General features: G+C 39.0%; 1 protein-coding gene across 5 annotated transcripts in view; it reads right to left on the bottom strand.

The window, feature by feature from the left end:
• The window catches only part of COL14A1 (collagen type XIV alpha 1 chain), a 242,075-nt gene that overhangs the window by 88,576 nt on the left and 129,887 nt on the right, over window positions 1-23,612 (bottom strand). For all 5 annotated transcript variants that reach the window (XM_082364190.1, XM_082364193.1, XM_082364191.1 and 2 more), the window contains exons 25-31: window positions 22,735-22,791; window positions 11,545-11,684; window positions 9,155-9,278; window positions 8,799-8,942; window positions 7,678-7,842; window positions 7,052-7,090; window positions 6,737-6,875 (exon numbers count right to left, since the gene is read on the bottom strand). In XM_082364190.1, coding sequence (XP_082220316.1) covers window positions 6,737-6,875; window positions 7,052-7,090; window positions 7,678-7,842; window positions 8,799-8,942; window positions 9,155-9,278; window positions 11,545-11,684; window positions 22,735-22,791 — 808 coding nt within the window. The remainder of the gene's footprint in view (window positions 1-6,736; window positions 6,876-7,051; window positions 7,091-7,677; window positions 7,843-8,798; window positions 8,943-9,154; window positions 9,279-11,544; window positions 11,685-22,734; window positions 22,792-23,612) is intronic.

A 23,612-nucleotide genomic window follows, 5' to 3' on the forward strand; every position in this document is an offset into this window, starting at 1 on the left:
TTTAAGTTTCATTAGGTCCCATTTGTTTATTTTTGTTTTTATTTCCATTTCTCTAGGAGGTGGGTCAAAAAGGATCTTGCTGTGATTTACATCATAGAGTGTTCTGCCTATGTTTTCCTCGAAGAGTTTTATAGTGTTTGGCCTTATATTTAGGTCTTTAATCCACTGTGAGTTTATTTTTGTGTATGGTGTTAGGGAGTGTTCTAACTTCATTCTTTTACATGTAGCTGTCCAGTTTTCTGAGAACCACTTACTGAAGAGGCTGTCTTTTCTCCACTGTATATTCTTGCCTCCTTTATCAAAGATAAGGTAACCGTATATGTGTGGGTTTATCTCTGGGCTTTCTACAATGTTCCATTGATCTGTATTTCTGTTCTTACCCAGTACAATACTGTCTTGATTACTGTAGCTTTGTAGTACAGTCTGAAGTCAGGTCGCCTGATTCCTCCAGCACTGTTTTTCTTTCTCAAGATTGCTTTGGCTATTCGGGGTCTTTTGTGTTTCCATACAAATTGTGAAATTTTTTGTTCTAGTTCTGTGAAAAACGCCATTGGTAGTTTGATAGGGATTGCATTGAATCTGTAGATACCTGTGGGTAGTATAGTTATTTTCACAATGTTGATTCTTCCAATCCAAGAACATGGTATATCTCTCTATCTGTTTGTGCCATCTTTAATTTCTTTCATCAGTGTCTTATAGTTTTCTGCATACAGGTTTTTGTCTCCTTAGGTAGGTTTATTCCTAGGTATTTTATTCTTTTTGTTGCAGTGGTAAATGGGAGTGTTTCCTTAATTTCTCTTTCAGATTTTTCATCATTAGTGTATAGGAATGCAAGAGATTTCTGTGCATGAATTTTGTATCCTGCTACTTTACCAAATTCATTGATTAGCTCTGGTAGTTTTCTGGAAGCATCTTTAGGATTCTCTATGTATAGTATCATGTCATCTGCAAACAATGACAGTTTTACTTCTTCTTTTCCGATTTGGATTCCTTTTATTTCTTTTTCTTCTCTGATTGCTGTGACTAAAACTTCCAAAACTATGTTGAATAATAGCGGTGAGAGTGGGCAACCTTGTCTTGTTCCTAATCTTAGAGGAAATGGTTTCAGTTTTTCACCACTGAGAATGATGTTGGCTGTGGGTTTGTCATATATGGCCTTTATTATGTTGAGGTAGGTTCTCTCTATGCCTACTTTCTGGAGAGTTTTTATCATAAATGGGTGTTGAATTTGGTCCAAAGCTTTTTCTGCATCTATTGAGATGATCATATGGTTTTTATCCTTCAATTTGTTAATATGGTGTATCACATTGATTGATTTGCATATACTGAAGAACCCTTGCATTCCTGGGATAAACCCCACTTGATCATGGTGTATGATCCTTTTAATGTGCTGTTGGATTCTGTTTGCTAATATTTTGTTGAGGATTTTTGCATCTGTGTTCATCAGTGATATTGGCCTGTAGTTTTCTTTTTTTGGTGACATCTTTGTCTGGTTTTGGTACCAGGGGGATGGTGGCCTTGTAGAATGAGTTTGGGAGTGTTCCTCCCTCTGCTATATATTCGGAAGAATTTGAGAAGGATAAGTGTTAGGTCTTCTGTAAATGTTTGATAGAATTCGCCTGTGAAGCCATCTGGTCCCGGGCTTTTGTTTGTTGGAAGACTTTTAATCACAGTTTCAATTTCAGTGCTTGTGATTGGTCTGTTCATATTTTCTATTTCTTCCTGGTTCAGTCTTGGAACGTTGTGCTTTTCTAAGAATTTGTCCATTTGTTCCAGGTTGTCCATTTCATTGGCATATAGTTGCTTGTAGTAATCTCTCATGATCCCTTGTATTTCTGCAATGTCAGTTGTTTCTTCTCCTTTTCCATATCTAATTCTGTTGATTTGAGTCTTCTCCTTTTTTTTCTTGATGAGTCTGGCTAATGGTTTATCAATTTTGTTTATCTTCTCAAAGAACCAGCTTTTAGTTTTATTGATCTTTGCTTTGTTTCCTTCATTTCTTTTTCATTTATTTCTCTTTCATTTATTTCTCATCTGATCTTTATAATTTCTTTCTGCTAACTTTGGGGTTTTTTTGTTCTCCTTTCTCTAATTGCTTTAAGTGTAAGGTTAGGTTGTTTATTTGAGATGTTCCTTGTTTCTTGAGGTAGGATTGTATTGCTATAAACTTCCCTCTTAGAACTGTTTTTGCTGAATCCCATAGGTTTTGGTTCATCGTGTTTTCATTGTCATTTGTCTAGGCTTTTGATTTCCTGTTTGATTTCTTCAGTGATCTCTTGGTTATTTAGTAGCCTATTGATTAGCCTCCTTTTTTCTTTCAGTTGTTTTTTTTTTTTTTTTTTTTTTTACAGTTTTTTTCCTGTCATTGATATCTAGTCTTGTAGCATTGTGGTCAGAAAAGATACTTGATACTATTTCAATTTTCTTAAATTTACCAAGGCTTTATTTGTGAGCCAAGATATGATCTATCCTTGAGAATGTTCCATGAGCACTTGAGAAGAAAGTGCATTCTGCTGTTTTTGGATGGAATGTCCTATAAATATCAGTAAGTCCATCTTGTTTTATGTATCATTTAACGCTTCTGTTTCCTTATTTATTTTCATTTTGGATGATCTGTCCATTGGTGAAAGTGAGGTGTTTAAGTCCCCTACTATTATTGTGTTACTGTCAATTTCCCCATTTATGGCTGTTAGCCTTTGCCTTATGTATTGAGGGGTTCCTGCGTTGGGTGCATAAATATTTACAATTGTTATATCTTCTTCTTGGATTGATCCCTTGATCATTATGTATTGTCCTACTTTGTCTCTTGTAATAGTCTTTATTTTAACGTCTATTTTGTCTGATATAAGAATTGCTAATCCAGCTTTCTTTTATTTATTTATTTATTTATTTATTTATTTATTTGGCTGTGTTGGGTCTTCGTTTCTATGCGAAGGCCTTCTCCAGCTGTGGCAAGCGGGGGCCACTCTTCATCGCGGTGTGTGGGCCCCTCACCATCGCGGCCTCTCCCGCTGCGGGGCACAGGCTCCAGACGCGCAGGCTCAGTAATTTCTGTGTGAGGGCTTTCTCCAGTTGCGGCAAGCAGGGGTCACTCTTCATCGCGGTGCGCGGGCCTCTCACTACCGCGGCCTCTCTTGTTGTGGAGCACAGGCTCCAGACACACAGGCTCAGCAGTTGTGGCTCACAGGCCCAGCCGCTCCGCGGCATGTGGGATCTTCCCAGACCAGGGCTCGAACCCGTGTCCCCTGTATTGGCAGGCAGATTCCCAACCACTGCGCCACCAGGGAAGCCCCCAGCTTTCTTTTGATTTCCATTTGCATGGAATATCTTTCTCCATCCCTTCACTTTCCGTCTGTATGTGTCCCTAGGTCAGAAGTGGGTCTCTTGTAGACAGCATATAGGTCTTGTTTTTGTATCTATTCAGCCGGTCTATGTCGTTTGGTTGGAGCATTTAATCCATTTACATTTAAGGTAATTATCAGTATGTAAGTTCCTATTACCATTTTCTTAATTGTTTTGGGTTTGTTATTGTAGGTCTCTTCCTTCTCTTGTGTTTCCTGCCTAGAGAAGTTCCTTTAGCATTTGTAGTAAAGCTGGTTTGGTGGTGCTGAATTCTCTTAGCTTTTGCTTGTCTGTAAATGTTTTAATTTCTCCATCGAATCTGAATGAGATCTTTGCTGGGTAGAGTAATCTTGGTTGTAGGTTTTTCTCTTTCATCACTTTAAATATGTCCTGCCACTCCCTTCTGCCTTGCAGAGTTTCTGCTGAAAGATCAGCTGTTAACCTTATGGGGATTCCCTTGTGTGTTACTTGTTGTTTTTCCCTTGCTGCTTTTAATATTTTTTCTTTGTATTTAATTTTTGATAGTTTGATTAATATGTGTCTTGGCGTGTTTCTCCTTGGATTTATCCTGTATGGGACTCTCTGTGTTTCCTGGACTTGATTGACTATTTCTTTTCCCATATTAGGGAAGTTTTCAACTATAATCTCTTCAAATGCATTCTCAGTCACTTTCTTTTTCTCTTCTTCTTGTGGGACTCCTATAATTCGAATGTTGGTGCTTTTAGTGTTGTCCCAGAGGTCTCTGAGACTGTCCTCAATTCTTTTCATTTTTTTTTCTTTATTCTGCTCTGTGGTAGTTATTTCCACTATTTTATCTTCCAGGTCACTTATCTGTTCTTCTGCCTCAGTTATTCTGCTATAGATTCCTTCTAGATAAATTTTTATTTCATTTTTTGTATTGTTCATCACTGTTTGTTTTCTCTTTAGTTCTTCTAGGTGCTTGTTAAATGTTTCTTCTATTTTCTCCCTTCTATTTCCAAGATTTTGGATCATGTTTACTATCATTATTCTGAATTCTTTTTCAGGTAGACTATTTCCTCTTCAGTTGTTTAATCTGGTGGGTTTTTACTTTGCTTCTTCATCTGCTGAATATTTCTTTGTCTTCACATTTTGTTTAACTTCCTGTGTTTGGGGTCCTTTTCACAGGCTGCAGGTTCATAGTTCCCATTGTTTTTGGTGTCTGCCCCAGTGGGTGAGGTTTGTTCAGTGGCTTGTGTAGGCTTCCTGATGGAGGGGACTGGTGCCTGTGTTCTGGTGGGTGGGGCTGGATCTTGTCTTGCTGGTGGGCAGGACCTCTTCCGGTGGTGTGTTTTGGGGTAAACAAAACACACATAGTAAAACCTTATTATGATTTTAGGCAGTGTCTCTGCTAATGGGTGGGGTTGTGTTCCTTTCTTGCTAGTTGATTGGCATGGGGCATACAGCACTGGAGCTTGCTGGTCGTTGAGTGGAGCTGGGTCTTAGTGTTAAGACAGAGATCTCTGGGAGAGCTCTCACCGATTGATATTACATGGGGCCGGGGGCTCTCTGGTGGTCCAATGTCCTGAACTCATCTCTCCCACCTCATAGGCTCAGGCCTGACACCAGGCCAGAGCACCAAGACCCTGTCAGCCACACAGCTCAGAAGAAAAGGGAGAAAAAGAGAAAGAAAAAATAATAATAATAAATTTAAAAAAATAATAATAATAATTAAAAAAAGAAGAGAGCAACCAAACCAAAAAACAAATACACCAATGATAACAAGCGCTAAAAACTATACTAAGATAAACATAGAAATCAGAAACAAATCAGCTGCAGACAGCAAACCCCAAGTCTATAGCTGCTCCCAACGTCCACTGCCTCAATTTTGGGATGATTTGTTGTCTATTCAGGTGTTCCAGAGATGCAGGGTACATAAAGTTGATTGTGGGGATTTAATCCACTGCTCCTGAGGCTGCTGGGAGAGATTTCCCTTTCTCTTCTTTGTTCACACAGCTCCTGGGGTTCAGCTTTGGATTTGGACCCGCCTCTGCGTGTAGGTCGCCTGAGGGCGTCTGTTTCCGCACAGACAGGAGTGAGTAAAACAGCAGCTGATTAGGGGGCTCTGGCTCACTCAGGCCAAGGTTGGGAGGGGTACGGAACGTGGGGCAAGCCTGCGGCGGCAGAGGCCAATATGACTTTGCAACAGCCTGAGGCGGGCTGTGTTTTATCCTGGGGAAGTTGTCCCTGGATCACGGGACCGGCAGTGGCGGGCTGCACAGGCTCCCGGGAAGGGAGGTGTGGATAGTGACCTGTGCTCACACACAGGATTCTTGGTGGCTGCAGCAGCAGCCTTAGCATTTCATGCCCGTCTCTGGTGTCCACGTTGATAGCCGCAGCTCGTGCCCGTCTCTGGAGCTCGTTTAGGCGGTGCTCTGAATCCCCTCCCCTCGCACACCCTGAAACAATGGTCTCTTGCCTCTTCAGCAGGTCCAGACTTTTTCCCGGACTTCCTCCTGGCTAGCTGTGGTGCACTAGCCCCCTTCAGGCTGTGTTCACGCCACCAACCCCAGTCCTCTCCCTGGGATCCGACTGAAGCCCGAGCCTCAGCTCCCAGCCCCCGCCCACCCCGGCAGGTGAGCAGACAAGCCTCTTGGGCTGGTGAGTGCTGGTCGGCACCAATCCTCTGTGCGGGAATCTCTCCACTTTGCCCTCTGCACCCCTTTTTTCTTTTGCCCTTCCCAGGTACATGGGGATTTTCTTGCCTTTTGGGAAGTCCGAGGTCTTCTGCAGCGCTCAGTAGGTGTTCTGTAGGAGCTGTTCCACAGGTAAATGTATTTCTGATGTATTTGTGGGGAGGATGGTGATCTCCATGTCTTACTCCTCCACCATCTTGAAGGTCCCCCCAATAATGTGATTTTTACATCAACTATATGGAGTTGCTGTTGTGACTTCTCCAGGATAAAAACCATCTGAATTCATGGCACTAGCTTAAAATGGTTCAGGGTGTGGATTCTGGGATCTTCAGGTGCAAATCCCAGCATGGTCTTCAACAAACTATGTGATCTCATTCAAGTTATTTAGCTTCTTTATGCTTTAGTTTTGTTATTTATAAAACCAAGATAATAAATGACTCTACTTCATAGAGTTATTGGGAGGTTTGAGTGAGTTACTAGCATTTAGAACAATGCCTGGTCTGTAGTAGTGCTATGTAAGTACTAACTATCTTTATATTTTTCTGAGATGAACAAATATGAAAGTTCAACCAGCATTATGTGTAGGTCTAACGTTTTTAAAGAAATCTAAACATCATCTGCTCTATCCATCATGGAAAATCGTGCTGGGAATTATTACAGCATATTTCTGGTTGATATCATTTCCACATCGAGATATAATAAACAATAATTGACTTTAGTATCTTGCAATGGAAACGTACTTGGTTGGCTGGGAAACCAGGGCATCTTTATGAAGTTGATAACAAGGATACACATTGAAGGTACCAGGCTCCATAGACACCCCTTCCACCGATGAAAATTCCTTTTCAACCAAACCAAACATTTCCATCATCTTAAATCCTTTAAAAAAAAAAAAAGAAAGAAAGAAAAAGAAAAAAAACAGAGATAGAGAAAAAGAATAAACAGGCACTTTAGGATTTTAAATTTCAAAATTAGTCTATTAAGTGAAAAAATCTGGACCCAAAATGGGAGTTATTTAATATATTTGTATTTGGAAAATTTGCAAAGCTGCATACCTGCAAGATCAATGTCATCCTTATGCACCAGTGGGCAGGCTGGAAGACAAAACAAACAAGATAAAACCCTAATTTAGATATTTTCCAAACATATTCTTTCCTTGTCCTGAGAAAAGGAAGCTAACATAATCTTTACGGAAGTCAGTTGTGGAGGGAATCCAAACCACATGTGGTTACAGTTTTCTGTGGATTCCTAAAGATTGAAACACTCTCACTTCTTCTTTTAAAACCAAAGGGTCCCAACTTCCTTCTCCTCTCCTGGGTCCATTAAAATCGATGGTGGTCACTTGACAGCATGTCTTGGGAGAAGTCCCACTTCTAATGTGTTACCCTGATGAGTAGACTTAACACATTTTTGAAAACTATCTGCTACAGCTGTTTAAGAGAGCTGCTTTTAAATACAGACCCTTGTCTTTTTAGGGAAAGTCTTTATCAACCTAACACCCTGAACCAGGGAGAGGTGAGGTTTACTTCCCTTATGCTCAAAACCACAAAACTTAATGTCTGCATAACAAATAGCTCTCCAAGTCAATTTTCTTTCTTTGGATCAGGACGGCACTCATTATTTAACGGGTATAAATATCTCAGCCTTGAAGCAATGTAAGTGCAAATTCCAAAGAACTAACTTGCTGACGCGGTTTCACAGACAAAAGTAATCAACTCATCTTCAATTTTCTTAAAGGCGTCGAAGTCATCCACAAAGAAGACATGCCGGGCGCTGGGCTTACTGCCAATGTTAACCAACTCTGAGTAATCTGCATCAGCCACGCCGACTGCAAAAATGCTGTAGCCTGTGGTAAAAGGGGAACAGATTTCTGATGACTTTAAATCACAGCAAAAACAAATAATGCAATATAAGACACGTCCAAATGTTTAAAACACGTTTATTTAGGAGGGCCAGTGGGGGTGGATAATTCATTCTTTACAGTTCATCAGAATTCTGCATGCACATAATTCACTATACGATAATTAACCCATCATCCCCTAAAAAAAGTTTCCACTTTAAAGAAGCTTAAGAGAGTCAGTGTTTGAGAGAAAATAGTTACCATTTGAGTAACATCTTTATTTTTGCATATTTTTAATAATGATTTTAGTATTTATGAGAAAAAGTGCAATTGAAACAAAAAAACCGGGTTTTTTTTGTTTTTTGTTTTTGTTTCATTTTCAGAAGTAGGAACTGAGATATTACAGGCTTAGAAGCCTGAGGTGGGTCACAGTTCAATGCTTGGCAAATACATTTTAAGCTAGTCTTTGCTTATACAGATCTTATAGAATGTAATCTTCACATTTTGTGTTCTCCATTTTACAAATGAGGAGGCTGAGGCTGAGGAGTTTCTGTGATCAGTTTCCCTCCCCTGGTCCCTTTCATAGTATTGCACTTAATTTTCTTTTTTTTTCTTTTTTTTTTTTTCTTTTTGACCACACAGCATGACAGGGATCGAACTCATGCCCCCTGCAGTGGAAGCATGGAATCTTAACCAATGGATCGCCAGGGAAGTCCTGTAATGCACTTAATTGATGCAGTTTCTTATATAGGGCATCCTGTATGTAACAAAAGTACTGGAGAAAATACAGCCAAATAATAGATTTGTAACCTGGAAACTTTTAAAAATCACATTGTCCAGTTAATATTAAGAAAGATTTAGAAACATTTAAGTCATGCTGATGTAGCCTATAAATGTGTATTCAGAAAACAAGGCTAACGGTATTATTGGTAGCCACTATTGCTTATCTATGTAAAACTTACCATCTGATTGCATATCCCTGGAGATCTTGTTCACATCATCTTGTGATCTTCCATCAGTTATAACCACGATGACCTTCGGGATGCCTCTTCTGGTCCCTGACTCTGCAGTAAACAAGGTATCTCGGACATGCTTAATTGCTTTTCCTGAAACAAAGGAAGGCAACAATTCAATTTCATTCCCTCCCTTGATAGAGATGGGAGAGTGGGAACAAAGTTCTTAAGTCAATGAAAAATCTTTTTTTAAAAAAATCTATATTGCTATGCTTCAAAAAGAAGTCATTTCAGTAATTAGTAATAATTATTTTGGGTCTTAAGTGAGCTTCTTGTGGTCTTACCTGGGCTTCTTGTGGTCTTACCTGTTTTTGTATTTCCTCCTTTGTACGAGATATGTTTAATTGCATCAAGAACAGTCTCTTTGGTTTTGTAAGAGTTAAGTTTAAATTCTGTCCTGGGGTCATCAGTGAACTGAACCATTGCAACCTAGAGAGAGAAGGTGTGTTCATTTTTTTGTATATTGTAGACTTCCTCTCTGCCAGAGAGCACACACTACAGCATGATTACAACTACAGTTTTTTTAAAAATTAATTTATTTATTTATATTTTTTATTTTTGGCTGTGTTGGGTCTTTGTTGCTGCGTGCGGGCTTTCTCTAGTTGCGGTGAGCGGGGGCTACTCTTTGTTATGGTGTGTGGGCTTCTCACTGCAGTGGCTTCTCTTGTTGCGGAGCACGGGCTCTAGGCACGCGGGCTTCAGTTGTTGTGGCTCGAGGGCTCTAGAGCGCAGGCTCAGTAGTTGTGGCACACGGGCTTAGTTGCTCTGTGGTACGTGGGATCTTCCCAGACCAGGGTTCAAACCCGTGTCCCCTGTATTGGCAGGCGGATTCTTAACTACTGCACCACCAGGAAGTCCTACAACTACAGTTTTAATTTCTTTTTCAACCCAGTCCACAATTTCCTTGGTTTAAACCATGCAAGTTACATACCAAATCTGACGACATCTTAACTAAGTACTTTTCAGGAAGTAGTTTATTTTAAAAATCTCTCCCTAAAGCATGAAGACCTTTTGCCATCTCATTTGACAGATGGGAAAATGGCAGCCTAGATATTCTATCTTGACAAAGTTCAGAGAAAGAATCGAAGTTGGACTCTTTACAAGGATTTCTTTATGAAACAAACTTATGAAATAATTACTACTATTCTACCATTTTACAGATCAGGAAACTGAGGGACAGAAAGCCAAGTAATGTACCCAAGATTACTAGAGCAGCGACTGGCAGAACCAACAGCTGAAGCCAGGTAATTCTACTTCAAAATCTGTGTTCTTAATCACTGCAATATAAACCATCCTGGCTTCATTTCCTACAATTTGCTTCTATTCCTGTGCAACTTTGGGGACATTTTAAATTTATTATATTTTTTGTTTGTTTTTCAGAATTATGAAAGGGCTTCTTTTTGGCTTCGTGAGCCTTCAATTGCTACCAGCTTATCAAGGTCTATTGCAAATGTCATCATCTTTAGGAAACCTCTATTCAAAACAAATTTCTCCCTCCCTGAAATGCCTGAGCATTTTATCTATTCTTCTCTTCTGGTTCCCCTTATATCCAAGTTTTCTCAGCCATTCTTCCAAGACATAGTTTCAATCTGTTCACTTTAGTGCATCTCATTGCTACCACCCTAGCCCAGGCCTCCATCACCTCTGTGTTGGACCATGAGAGCAGCAGCCCAGGTGGTCTCTCCACTTCCACTCTCACCTTTATTAGTACTGACACTCCACGAAGCAGTCAGAATGATCTTTTTTAAAAAGCATATCAGATCTTCTCTCCTTAAAACTCCCCAGTGGCTTCCCATTGTATTTAGGATGATACCCAATTTCTTAAGTGGGTCATAAGACTCAAGGTGATCTAGCTCTGTCTACTTCTTCCACCTCTTCTTCTCCCCCCAGCCCCCCACATGCTCATCCACTATATTCCAGCCCCAAGTTTTAGCACCTGAAGCCTCAAAACTCATTCTCGACTTAGGCCCTCTGCACTTACTACTTTCCCTGTCTGGAAATTCTACTTTCAAATCTTCTCAGCATCATTCACATCTCAGTTCAGAAGCCACCTCTTCAAAGAAGACTTTGTGGATCACGCAATTTAAAATAAACTTTGGTAAATTTAAATCTCAGTTCGAAAGCTCGCATCCCTACCTTGTGAATTTATTTGTTTGCCAATTTGTATCTGTCTCTCATCCTCCTCCTCTCCCTACCTTTAAGAATATGAGCAACATGAAATTAGGGACATATCTGTCATACCCATTATGACAGTACTGTACTTAACCAAAATAAGTTCTCAATAAATGTTTGTTGAATGAATAAATTAGTTTTCTATGTTCTACTTGTTCTGTAGTAGTTTGTGATGATGACCTCTCTCTTTCAAGATTTTAACATCCTCGAGGGCAAAGAAAATATTGGATGTTCCTTTAGAGAGATACTCTATCCTAGTATATAGAAGACACATCTGCTGACATGGCCATTCTAACCTGTCTTAGTTTGCTGAACTCAAGCACTTTTAAGGATTAGCATCTTCTCAAGCTCTGTCACACACCAGTAAGCTGCTTCTAAACTCAGACTTGTCTATACTCTCATTTAGGGTTGGATCCAATCAGGATAGTTCTTTACCCATATTCCCTCACAAGTAGCCATAATAACAGCTTGGAATAATTTTTTCATGCATAGAATGAATTAATGATTGATCTATCAGCCTTACTTGAGTTCCATCTGCACCTATCTTGTCCAGAGCTCCAACAGTGCTATACAGGAAGTTAATGATCTTATTGAAATTTTCATCACCAATACTCCAGGATCCATCCACCATAAACACCAGGTCGGCTTTGGCAGCTTTACATACTGGAGACCAAGAATGAATTTTGAATCAGGGAAAAGGGGAAAACACAGTAGTTATGACACCAACAAAGCAGATAATGGTTTCCCTCTGGTAGCTACAGCCCAAAGGAAATATATACATCTTACTCCAACCTCTTGCCCCTGACCATCATGGCTCTCCTATACCCAAGTTTCCTAGTCATGACAAAGAAGCTTAAATCAAATGTGTGGAATTAAAGAGAAAAAAATCTACCAATCTCAGCCCCAAAGAATAGAAATGGGAAGAATGAAAAATGTAGAACTAAAGTGATTTAGAGACAGAAGCATCAGCAAACACTCTAGTGCCTACTGATTAGAAGGAAATCCAAGCTACCACTCTGTGCACCCTGCCCTCTGCTTATTGAATTAACAATGTGAGAGAGATTCAGCTTCCAGGATGAAGGCATACCACACAATGAAAGAAGATTAATCTAAAACTTGATATGCATTTGGAATGAGGCCATAAGCAAACTTTAATTCCAGCCTTGCTCAAAAATCCTGTCTATGCCCTTCTGACACCCAGTGATGCATATCAAGAAATGCACATTATGCTAGCTCAGGGAAACTTTTATCAGTAGGTAATACTGATATCAATGTTAAAAAACAAGCAAAAAACACATTAACAAAAACCTATTCCACTGAAAGCATTTTTTAATAGTCTTGTATCATGTGCTGTTTCAGATTATCTATGCCTCTCTTCCCCTTCATTAGTGTAGACCACAGTGGTTAACTCTGTTTTATGATGAAACAAACAATTTAGTCTTTAATAATCTGAATCTTTTCATCTTAGGCCATTTGCACACAAATATTCTGTGAGCTAATGTACCTTTCACCTTTCTTTAGAAAAAAAAAATTTACTTGACTTTATTCCCTTAAAGCTATTTACGATATAAAATAAATCATCTCTCAGTTAGGACTCCAGGGACAATAAGGATTTGGTGAGGTTGTTCTCATGAGTTCCATGATGTATAAAATTTTACATATTTATGGTTTGAATTTAAAGCTGAAAGGGACCACAAGATCTGATAATTATAAGCTTACAAAAGAAAACCTGGTGCTCTGTTTTCAAGGAAAGATAAAATCTAGATTAGGTTTTACCTTCGAAATGAGAGCAAAATCTATTTGAAAATATACACAAATTGAAAAACTTACTTAATACAACAAAGAAAAAAAAAGAACATACATCAAAATACAGGAAGGAATTACCCCTGGGATATGAAATTGTGTTTTTAATTTTCTTCTTTGTACTCTTTTCTGTTCTTTTTTTTTAACATCTTTATTGGAGTACAATTGCTTTACAATGGTGTGTTAGTTTCTGCTTTATAACAAAGTGAATCAGCTATACATATGAATATATCCCCATATCTCCTCCCCCTTGCATCTCCCTCCCACCCTCCCTATCCCACCTCTCTAGGTGGTCACAAAGCACCGAGCTGATCTCCTTGTGCTATGCGGCTGCTTCCCACTAGCTATCTATTTTACATTTGTTAGTATATATAAGTCCATGCCACTCTCTCACTTCATTCCATCTTACCCTTCCCCCTCCCCATATCCTCAAGTCCATTCTCTACATATGCGTCTTTATTCCTGTCTTGGGCCTAGGTTCTTCAGAACCATTTTTCTTTTTTTAGATTCCATATATATGTGTTAGCATACGATATTTATTTTTCTCTTTCTGACTTACTTCACTCTGTATGACAGACTCTAGGTCCATCCACCTCACTAAAAATAACTCAATTTCATTTCTTCTTAAGGCTGAGAAATATTCCACTGTATATATGTGCTACATCTTCTTTATCCATTCATCTGCCGGTGGATACTTAGGTTGCTTCCATGTCCTGGCTATTGTAAATAGAGCTGCAAAGAACATTGTGGTACATGACTCTTTTTGAATTATGGTTTTCTCAGGATATATGCCCAGTAGTGGTATTGCTGGGTTGTACAGTAGTTCTATTTTTAGTTTTTTAAGGAACCTCCATATTGTTCTCCATAGTGGCTGTATCAATTTACATTCCCACCAACAGTGCAAGAGGGTTCCCTTTTCTCCACACCCTCTCCAGCATTTATTGTTTGTAGATTTTTTGATGATGGCCATTCTGCCTGGTGTGAGGTGATACCTCATTGTAGTTTTGATTTGCATTTCTCTAATGATTAGTGATGTTGAGCATCCTTTCATGTGTTTGTTGGCAATCTGTATATCTTCTTTGGAGAAATGTCTATTTAGGTCTTCTGCCCATTTTTAGATTGGGTTGTTGTTTTTCTGATAATTGAGCTGCATGAGCTGCTTGTAAAGTTTGGAGATTAATCCTTTGTCAGTTGCTTCATTTGCAAATATTTTCTCCTGTTCTGAGGGTTGTCTTTTCGTCTTGTTTAAGTTTCCTTTGCTGTGCAAAAGCTTTTAAGCTTCATTAGTTCCCATTTGTTTAGTTTTGTTTTTATTTCCATTTCGCTAGGAGATGGGTCAAAAAGGTTCTTGCTGTGATTTATGTCATAGAGTGTTCTGCCTATGTTTTCCTCTGAGAGTTTTATAGTGTCTGGCCTTACATTTAGGTCTTTAATCCATTTTGAGTTTATTTTTGTGTATAGTGTTAGGGAATGTTCTAGTTTCATTCTTTTACATGTAGCTGTCCAGTTTTCCCAGCACCACTTACTGAAGAGGCTGCCTTTTCTCCATTGTATATTCTTGCCTCCTTTATCAACGATAAGATGACCATATGTGCATGGGTTTATCTCTGGCCTTTCTATCCTGTTCCACTGATCTATATTTCTGTTTTTGGCCAGTACCATACTGTCTTGATTACTGTAGCTTTGTAGTAGAGTCTGAAGTCCGGGAGCCTGATTCCTCCAGCTCCGTTTTTCTTTCTCAAGATTGCTTTGGCTATTCAGGGTCTTTTGTGTTTCCATACAAATTGTGAAATTTTTTGTTCTAGTTCTGTGAAAAATGCCATTGGTAGTTTGATAGGGATTGCATTGAATCTGTAGATTGCTTTGGGTAGTATAGTCATTTTTACAATGTTGATTCTTCCAATCCAAGAACATGGTATATCTCTCCATCTGTTTGTATCATCTTTAATTTCTTTCATCAGTGTCTTATAGTTTTCTGCATACAGGTCTTTTGTCTCCTTAGGTAGGTTTATTCCTAGGTATTTTATTCTTTTTGCTGCAGTGGTAAATGGGAGTGTTTCCTTAATTTCTCTTTCAGATTTTTCATCATTAGTGTATAGGAATGCAAGAGATTTCTGTGCACCAATTTTGTATCCTGCTACTTTACCAAATTCATTGATTAGCTCTGGTAGTTTTCTGGTAGCATCTTTAGGATTCTCTATGTATACTATCATGTCATCTGCAAACAATGACAGCTTTACTTCTTTACCAATTTGGATTCCTTTTATTTCTTTTTCTTCTCTGATTGCTGTGACTAAAACTTCCATAAATATGTTGAATAATAGTGGTGAGAGTGGACAACCTTGTCTTGTTCCTGATCTTAGAGGAAATGGTTTCAGTTTTTCACCATTGAGGATGATGTTGGCTGTGGGTTTGTCATATATGGCCTTTATTATGTTGAGGTAAGTTCCCTCTATGCCTAGTTTCTGGAGGGTTTTTATCATAAATGGGTGTTGAATTTTGTCGAAAGCTTTTTCTGCATCTACTGAGATGATCATATGGTTTCTCTCCTTTAATTTGTTAATATGGTTTATCACATTGATTGATTTCCTTATATTGAAGATCCCTGCATTCCTGGGATAAACCCCACTTGATCATGGTGTATGCGCTGTTGGATTCTGTTTGCTAGTATTTTGTTGAGGATTTTTGCATGTATGTTCATCAGTGATATTGGCCTGTAGTTTTCTTTCTTTGTGACATCTTTGTCTGGTTTTGTTATCAGGGTGATGGTGGCCTCATAGAATGAGTTTGGGAGTGTTCCTCCCTCTGCTATATTTTGGAAGTGTTTGAAAAGGATAGGTGTAAGCTCTTCTGTAAATGTTTGATAGAATTCGCCTGTGAAGCCATCTGGTCCTGGGCTTTTGTTTGTTGGTAGATTTTTAATCACAGTTTCAATTTCAGTACTTGTGATTGGTCTGTTTATATTTTCTATTTCTTCCTGGTTCAGTCTCGGAAGGTTGTGCTTTTCTAAGAATTTTCCATTTCTTCCAGGTTGTCCATTTTATTGGCATATAGTTGTTTGTGGTACTCTCTCATGATCCTTTGTACTTCTGCAGTGTCAGTTGTTACTTCTCCTTTTTCATTTTTAATTCTGTTGATTTGAGTCTTCTCCCTTTTTTTCTTGATGAGTCTGGCTAATGGTTTATCAATTTTGTTTATCTTCTCAAAAAACCAGCTTTTAGTTTTATTGATCTTTGCTATTTTTATCTTCATTTCTGTTTCATTTATTTCTGATCTGATCTTTATGATTTCTTTCCTTCTGCTAACTTTGGGGTTTTTTTGTTCTTCTTTCTCTAATTGCTTTAGGTGTAAGGTTAGGTTGTTTATTTGAGATGTTTCTTGTTTCTTTTTTAATTTTTATTTATTTATTTATTTATTTTTGGCTGTGTTGGGTCTTCGTTTCCGTGCGAGGGCTTTCTCTAGTTGCAGCGAGCGGGGACCACTCTTCATCACGGTGCGCGGGCCTCTCACTGTCGTGGCCTCTCTTGTTGTGGAGCACAAGCTCCAGACGCACAGGCTCAGTAGTTGTGGCTCACGGGCCTAGTTGCTCCGCGGCATGTGGGATCCTCCCAGACCAGGGCTCAAACCCGTGTCCCCTGCACTGGGAGGCAGACTCTCAACCACTGCGCCACCAGGGAAGCCCGTTTCTTGTTTCTTGAGGTAGGATTGTATTGCTATAAACTTCCCTCTTAGAACTGCTTTTGCTGCATCCCATAGGTTTTGGGTTGTCGTGATTTCATTGTCATTTGTTTCTAGGTATTTTTTGATTTCTTCAGTGATCTCTTGCTTATTCAGTAGTGTATTGTTTAGCCTCCATGTGTTTGCATTTTTAACAGATTATTTTCCTGTAATTGATATCTAGTCTCAAGCATTGTGGTCGGAAAAGATACTTGATATGATTTCAGTTTTCTTAAATTTACCAAGGCTTCATTTGTTACCCGAGATATGATCTATCATGGAGAATGTTCCATGAGCACTTGAGAGGAAAGTGTATTCTGCTGTTTTTGGATCGAATGTCCTAAAAATATCAATTAAGTCCATCTTGTTTTATGTATCATTTAATGCTTCTGTTTCCTTAATTATTTTCATTTTGGATGATCTGTCCATTGGTGAAAGTGGGGTGTTTAACTCCCCTACTATTACTGTGTTACTGTCAATTTCCCCTTTTAAGGCCGTTAGCATTTGCCTTATGTATTGAGGTGCTCCTGTGTTGGCTGCATAAATACTTACTATTGTTTTATGTTCGTCTTGGATTGATCCCTTGATCATTATGTATTGTCCTTCTTGGTCTCTTGTAATGGTCTTTTTTTTAAAGTCTATTTTGTCTGATATGAGAATTGCCACTCCAGTTTTCTTTTGATTCCCATTTGCATGGAATATCTTTTTCCATCCCCTCACTTTCAGTCTGTATGTATCCCTAGGTCGGAAGTGGGTCTCTTGTAGACAGATATGCAGGTCTTGTTTTTGTATCCATTCAGCCAGTCTATGTCTTTTGGTTGGAGCATTTAATCCATTTACATTTAAGGTAATTATCGATATGTATGTTCCTATTCCCATTTTCTTAATTGTTTTGGGTTTGTTTTTGTAGGTGTTTTCCTTCTCTTGTGTTTCCTGCCTAGAGAAGTTCCTTTAGCATTTGTAGTAAAGCTGGTTTGGTGGTGCTGAATTATCTTAGCTTTTGCTTGTCTGTAAAGGTTTTAATTTCTCCATCAAATCTGAACGAGATCCTTGCTGGGTAGAGTAATCTTGGCTGTAGGTTTTTCCCTTTCATCACTTTAAATATGTCCTGCCACTCCCTCTGGCTTGCAGAGTTTCTGCTGAAATATTAGCTGTTAACCTTATGGGGATTCCCTTTTATGTTAGTTGTTGTTTTTCCCTTGTTGCTTTAAAAAATTTTTTTTTGTATTTAATTTTTGATAGTTTGATTAATATGTGTCTTGGCATGTTTCTCCTTGGATATATCCTGTATGGGACTCTCTGCGCTTCCTGGACTTGATTATTTCCTTTCCCATATTAGGGAAATTTTCAACTATAATCTCTTCAAATGCATTCTCAGTCCCTTTCTTTTTCTCTTCTTCTTGTGGGACTCCTATAATTCGAATGTTGGTGTGTTTAATGTTGTCCCAGAGGTCTCTGAAACTGTCCTCAATTCTTTTCATTTTTTTTCTTTATTCTGCTCTGTGGTAGTTATTTCCACTATTTTACCTTCCAGGTCACTTATCTGTTCTTCTGACTCAGTTATTCTGCTATTGATTCCTTCTAGAAAATTTTTAATTTCATTTATTGTGTTGTTCATCATTGTTTGTTTGCTCTTTAGTTCTTCTAGGTCCTTGTTAAACATTTCTTATATTTCCTCTATTCTATTTTCAAGATTTTGGATCATGTTTACTATCATTACTCTGAATTCTTTTTCAGGTATACTGTCTATTTCCTCTTCATTTGTTTGGTCTGGTGTGTTTTTACCTTGCACCTTCACCTGCCCTGTGTTTCTCTGTCTTCTCATTTTGCTTAACTTACTGTGTTTGGAGTGTCCTTTTTGCAGGCTGCAGGTTCGTAATTCCTGTTGTTTTTGGTGTTTGCCCCCAGGGGCTAAGATTGGTTTAGTGGGTTGTGTAGGCTTCCTGATGGTGGGGACTGGTCCCTGTGTTCTGGTGGATGAGGCTGGATCTTGTCTTCCTGGTGGGCAGGACTGCATCTGGTGTTGTGTTTTGGGGTGTCTGTGACCTTATTATGATTTTATGCAGCCTCTCTGTTAATGGGTGGGGTTGTGTTCCTGTCTTGCTAGTTGTTTGCATAGGCTGTCCAGAATTGTAGCTTGCTGTTCGTTGAGGGGAGCTGGGTCTTAGTGTTGAGATGGAGATCTCTGGGAGAGCTTTCTCCTTTTGATATTATGTGGATTTGGGAGGTCTCTGATGGACCAATGTCCTGCACTCAGGTCTCCCACCTCAGAGGCACAGGCCTGACACCCGGCCAGAGCACCAAGACCCTGTCAGCCACACGGCTCAGAAGAAAAGGGAGAAAAAAACAATAAAATAAAATAAAATAAAGTTATTTAAATAAAAATCAAAAGTAATAAAGAAAGAAAGAAGCGAGCAACCAAACCAAAAAAAAAAAATCCACCAATGATAACAAGCGCTAAAAAGTATACTAAAAAACAAAACAAAACAAACAAAAAAAACGGACAGACAGGACTTCCCTGGTGGCGCAGTGGTTAAGAATCCACCTGCCAATGCAGGGGCACGGGTTCGATCCCTGCTCCGGGAAGATCCCACATGCCGCGGAGCAACTAATCCCGTGCGCCACAACTACTGAGCCTGCGCTCTACAGCCCACGAGCCACAACTACTGAAGCATGTGCACCAAGCCCGTGTGCCTGGAGACCATGCTCTGCAACAAGAGAAGCCACTGCAATGAGAAGCCCACACATCGCAATGAAGAGTAGCCCCCGCTCGCCACACTAGAGAAAGCCTGCGCACAGTAACGAAGACCCAAAGCAGCCAAAAATAAATAAATAAATTTATAGAAATAAAAAAAAAAACGGACAGACAGAACCCTAGGACAAATGGTAAAAGCAGTGCTATACAGACAAAATCACAGAAAGAAGCATACACATACACACTCACAAAAAGGGAAAAAAGGAAAAAAAAATATACATTATTATATTAAAAAAAGAAAAGGAAGAGAGCAACCAAATCAATAAACAAATCTACCAGTGATAATAAACTCTAAATACTAAACTAAGATAAACATACAACCAGAAACAAATTAGATGCAGAAAGCAAACCCCACGTCTACAGTTGCTCCCATAGTTCACCGCCTCAATTTAGGGATGATTCATTGTTTATTCAGGTATTCCAGAGATGCAGGGTACATCAAGTTCATCATGGAGATTTAATCCGTTGCTCCTGAGGCTGCTGGGAGAGATTTCCCTTTCTCTTCTTTGTTCACACAGCTCCCGGGGTTCAGCTTTGGATTTGGCCCCGCCTCTGCGTGTAGGTCTCCTGAGGGCGTCTGTTCCCTTTTGGGAAGTCTGAGGCCTTCTGCCAGCGTTCAGTAGGTGTTCTGTAGGAGTTGTTCCACATGTAGCTGTATTTCTGATGTATTTGTGGGGAGGAAGTTGATCTCCACATCTTATTCCTCCGCCATCTTGAAGGTCTGTCTTCATAAGTCCCACTCTGTAGGAGAGCACCACTTTTCTCCAATTCCATAAAATCTTCAACAGTGATGAAAATATAGTCCACTCCAGGAACCTCACCCTCCTTATGTGGCCCTGTGGTGCCTAGAGCTCTGTTGAAAGGAAGCGGAGAAGCCGCTCGTCCTCTCCTATGTTTCCATGGTCCTCATCAGTGTCTTCTCAAACCACCTGTACTGATCCAACCCATTCTCAGATCATAGAATTCTCTTGATAGAAGTAGTCTCCACTGAGCTTTGAATTTTTTCAGCCTGGATGTCCAGAATTTTCTTCTTTAAGCCAGACACAGTAACACAAAACTGCCGCTGAGGTTTCTTTTCCCCCTCCTCTCAAAGATGAAGCTTGCAGCACTTCTCTCTGTCTCTCCCTCTCTCTCTCTTTCTCTCTCTTTCTCTCCCCTGCTCTGTCCCTCTCCCCTCTCTGGCTTACACTCTCTCCCTTGGTTTCTCCTTCCTCAACCCCCACCAGCAACCTCATTCTCTTTTCTGTTTCTTAATGTTTCTTTAATAAATACTCAATATCACCTGAATAATAAAAATTTACAAGCTTTTAAATTAAATACAGCCAGGACAAATAGAAACTAAGATAAATAATGCATTCAAGTTGCAGAAGCCCCACTCTCTAAAACCATCATGATGAAAACTACAAGAAAAATGTTCCTACATTGTCAATGCTCACCCTCATAGACCCTTCCAAATCACATGTCTCCCATGAGCTTTCATGAATGTTGACTGCATGATACTCATGTTCTGCTATAAATAAAAATATTCTGACCTCAGAGAGTCCTGTAATATCTGTATCAGGAATGTCTGAGAAATTCATCAATTAGGATTCTGTTTCCAGTTCCAATAGTGAAAATCATCATAAATAGTTAGACTAGAAAAAGCTAGATATGAAGATGGAAGAAGAAAGAGTCTGGCATTCCAGGTAGAACAAATAGCATTAAAAGATGCAGGATAGCATAAGGCATGTATGCGGAACCCAGAGTTATACAACTGTGCTGTTAACTAATATAGTCTGGGACATGATACCACAACATAGGTTGACCATTGAAGACTTTGTCTGGTATGCTAGGAAGGATGTCGAGCTTTATTTTTGTACAGTTTCTCATTACCTCTTTGTTTCCTTGATCCTTACACTCTCCCGCATCAGATCCCTCTGACTATGCTCCTGTCCCTTGCAGGACATTTGGTCCTGTCTGAAACGTTGATAAGACATTTGGTCTACACCAACAGGTTCTTGAAATTTGATCCTATCCAAAATGTTATGAGCATATTTGGTCCATGCCAAATTGTTTTGGACAGGACCAAATATGAAGGAACTTTTGGCATGGACCATATGTCTGCTAACACTCTGAAAGGTGGGAACAACTTATTTTTCTTTGTATCTCTGGTACGTACTAGGTACTTTAAAATGCATGGTAAATGGAAGAAGTCTTCCAAAACAACCTTCCAACTATGTGTTCTAGCTTTATCCTCTCCTGCCCTAATCCCTCCTCCCCATTTCACCAAGGTTATCTTTCTTAAACATAGATTTCTGCAGGTCACCCTCCCTTCATAAAACTCCTCATGGCGTACCATGTCTTACAGGATAAAGCCCAGCCTCCTTATTCAGGCACACAAACCACTTCATCACTCTATCTTCACCTTTCTCTATGGGTCACACTAAAGTGCTTATGGTTCCCCAAACACATTACGTGCTTAGATCACTCCATGACTTCGAGTGCTTGTCTCTCCATTATTTACTTGTAAAACTCATTCTTCAAAATGTAAATCAAATTCCTCCTCCTCCTTTACAGGTAATTAACCTGCAGCAGCATTAACTGTTTTCATTTCTGGGCCACCATAGTATAATCTCCACTTTTTAACTCATTTCCTTGGCTGGTAATTACCTAGGCAAACACCTATGTCTCTTGCAATACTGAAAATAAGCAGAGAGCAGTAATCATAGATTGTTATTGTATTCCAAGTACCTGGCATAAGAGCTTTGAGAATGAATAGTAGGGTTAATAAATGTTCATTAATGGAATAAAAAAAATTAATGATCACTACCGTGTTTGAAAGGTTTTTAGAAAGTTACCTTAATGGCTCAAGTAAGAGGTGATGAGAAACTCTTGTGATGAAGATAGAAAGAAACAACTGGGAGAGGCATTTGGAGGTAAACTGGAACACTGTTACCCTTGTCTACAGAATTATAAACTACATTCTCACTCATAAATTATGTAACTACTCTTCCTTGGTAAACATGTACTACTCTATTTTTGATGAAATAAATATGAAGAAATTCTGTCAGAAAATTTATTTTGTGTGTACAGAGTCTACTATTAGATGAATTTTTGTTGAATATATTTGACATATACACTGCATAAAGTTAAAGTGTACAACCTATTAATTTGATACATTTATATATTGTAATATTGTTGATGTAGTGACATTTAGCATCTCTATCGCATCACATAATTATAGTAAAATATTGCTGCCTGTATTCATTACACTGCATATTAGATCTCTATGTCTTATTTACTACTCATTGCAAAGTTGTACCCCATAAGGGTTTGATAAGCATTTGTATTAAGGAGAAAATATCTTCCATTAATACCTTGGTTTTTAAATGAACAAGCAAACAATACCAACAGAAATCCAAAACCTAAAATCACATCCTGATTGTATAATTCTTTTACCTTCTTTTGCTGGTGGAATCGTTGGAGGAAAAGTAGGTGGCCGAGTAGGAAGTGATTCTGTAAAGGAGAGGGAGAAAGAACATCAATTAACCATCTCATCTGTGGCGAACAGAGGGAGGTCATGGAGTCATAATTCTTCAGGGGAGTCAATGATTTTGACAACTGTCTTCTTTGAGAATTTAGTGAATTTAGTACCCACTACAAATCAGCCAAAGCCTGTGAAAACTGGTTCCAAACATCCTCTCAACATCAGACAGAAGGCTTGAAATGTCATTTTGCCACAATTCAGTTTACCCAGTGGGAGTCAATGCAATCAAACTGTCAACTACAAAGTGGTTTTAATGCTGATTTAAGGCCGGAACCCTGCCAACCTATTTCAGATTAGTCTCTGGTTGCTTTCACACATATAATAAACTTTATTTCCATTCTGCCTAAGGATTGACCATCAATCCATGTTCAATAGCACTTTCTCCCTTTTTACCCTGCATCCCCAGGATGTGGTCGCCAAGGGAATCTGATTTACTCTCTATTACATTCAGACTGTGTCTGGGAAACTTTCAGTTCTGAGAACAAAATGGCAGGACCTTGGGAGGCTATGGTGTGTCCTGATCAATTTAACCTGGATGATGAGGGATGAGAAATCTGCGTAATACGTGGAGGTGTGGTTTGGTTAAAGGTCACAGGTATAGTCACATTAGAGCAGTGACTTTCTTACCAATTCACATGGTAAAGCACCAGGAAGTTATGGCATCATTAGGTAAACATCCTAATATTATTTTTTTACATACTCTTTTTTTTTATTCTTATTTGACACTAAAGATTTAAGAAAAATTGAGAAAATTATTTTTATTATTCCAGTTTAATATGAGGGAAAACCC

Source organism: Balaenoptera borealis, assembly GCF_965194805.1.
Source record: "Balaenoptera borealis genome assembly, chromosome: 17".
Taxonomy (NCBI): Eukaryota; Metazoa; Chordata; class Mammalia; order Artiodactyla; family Balaenopteridae; genus Balaenoptera; species Balaenoptera borealis.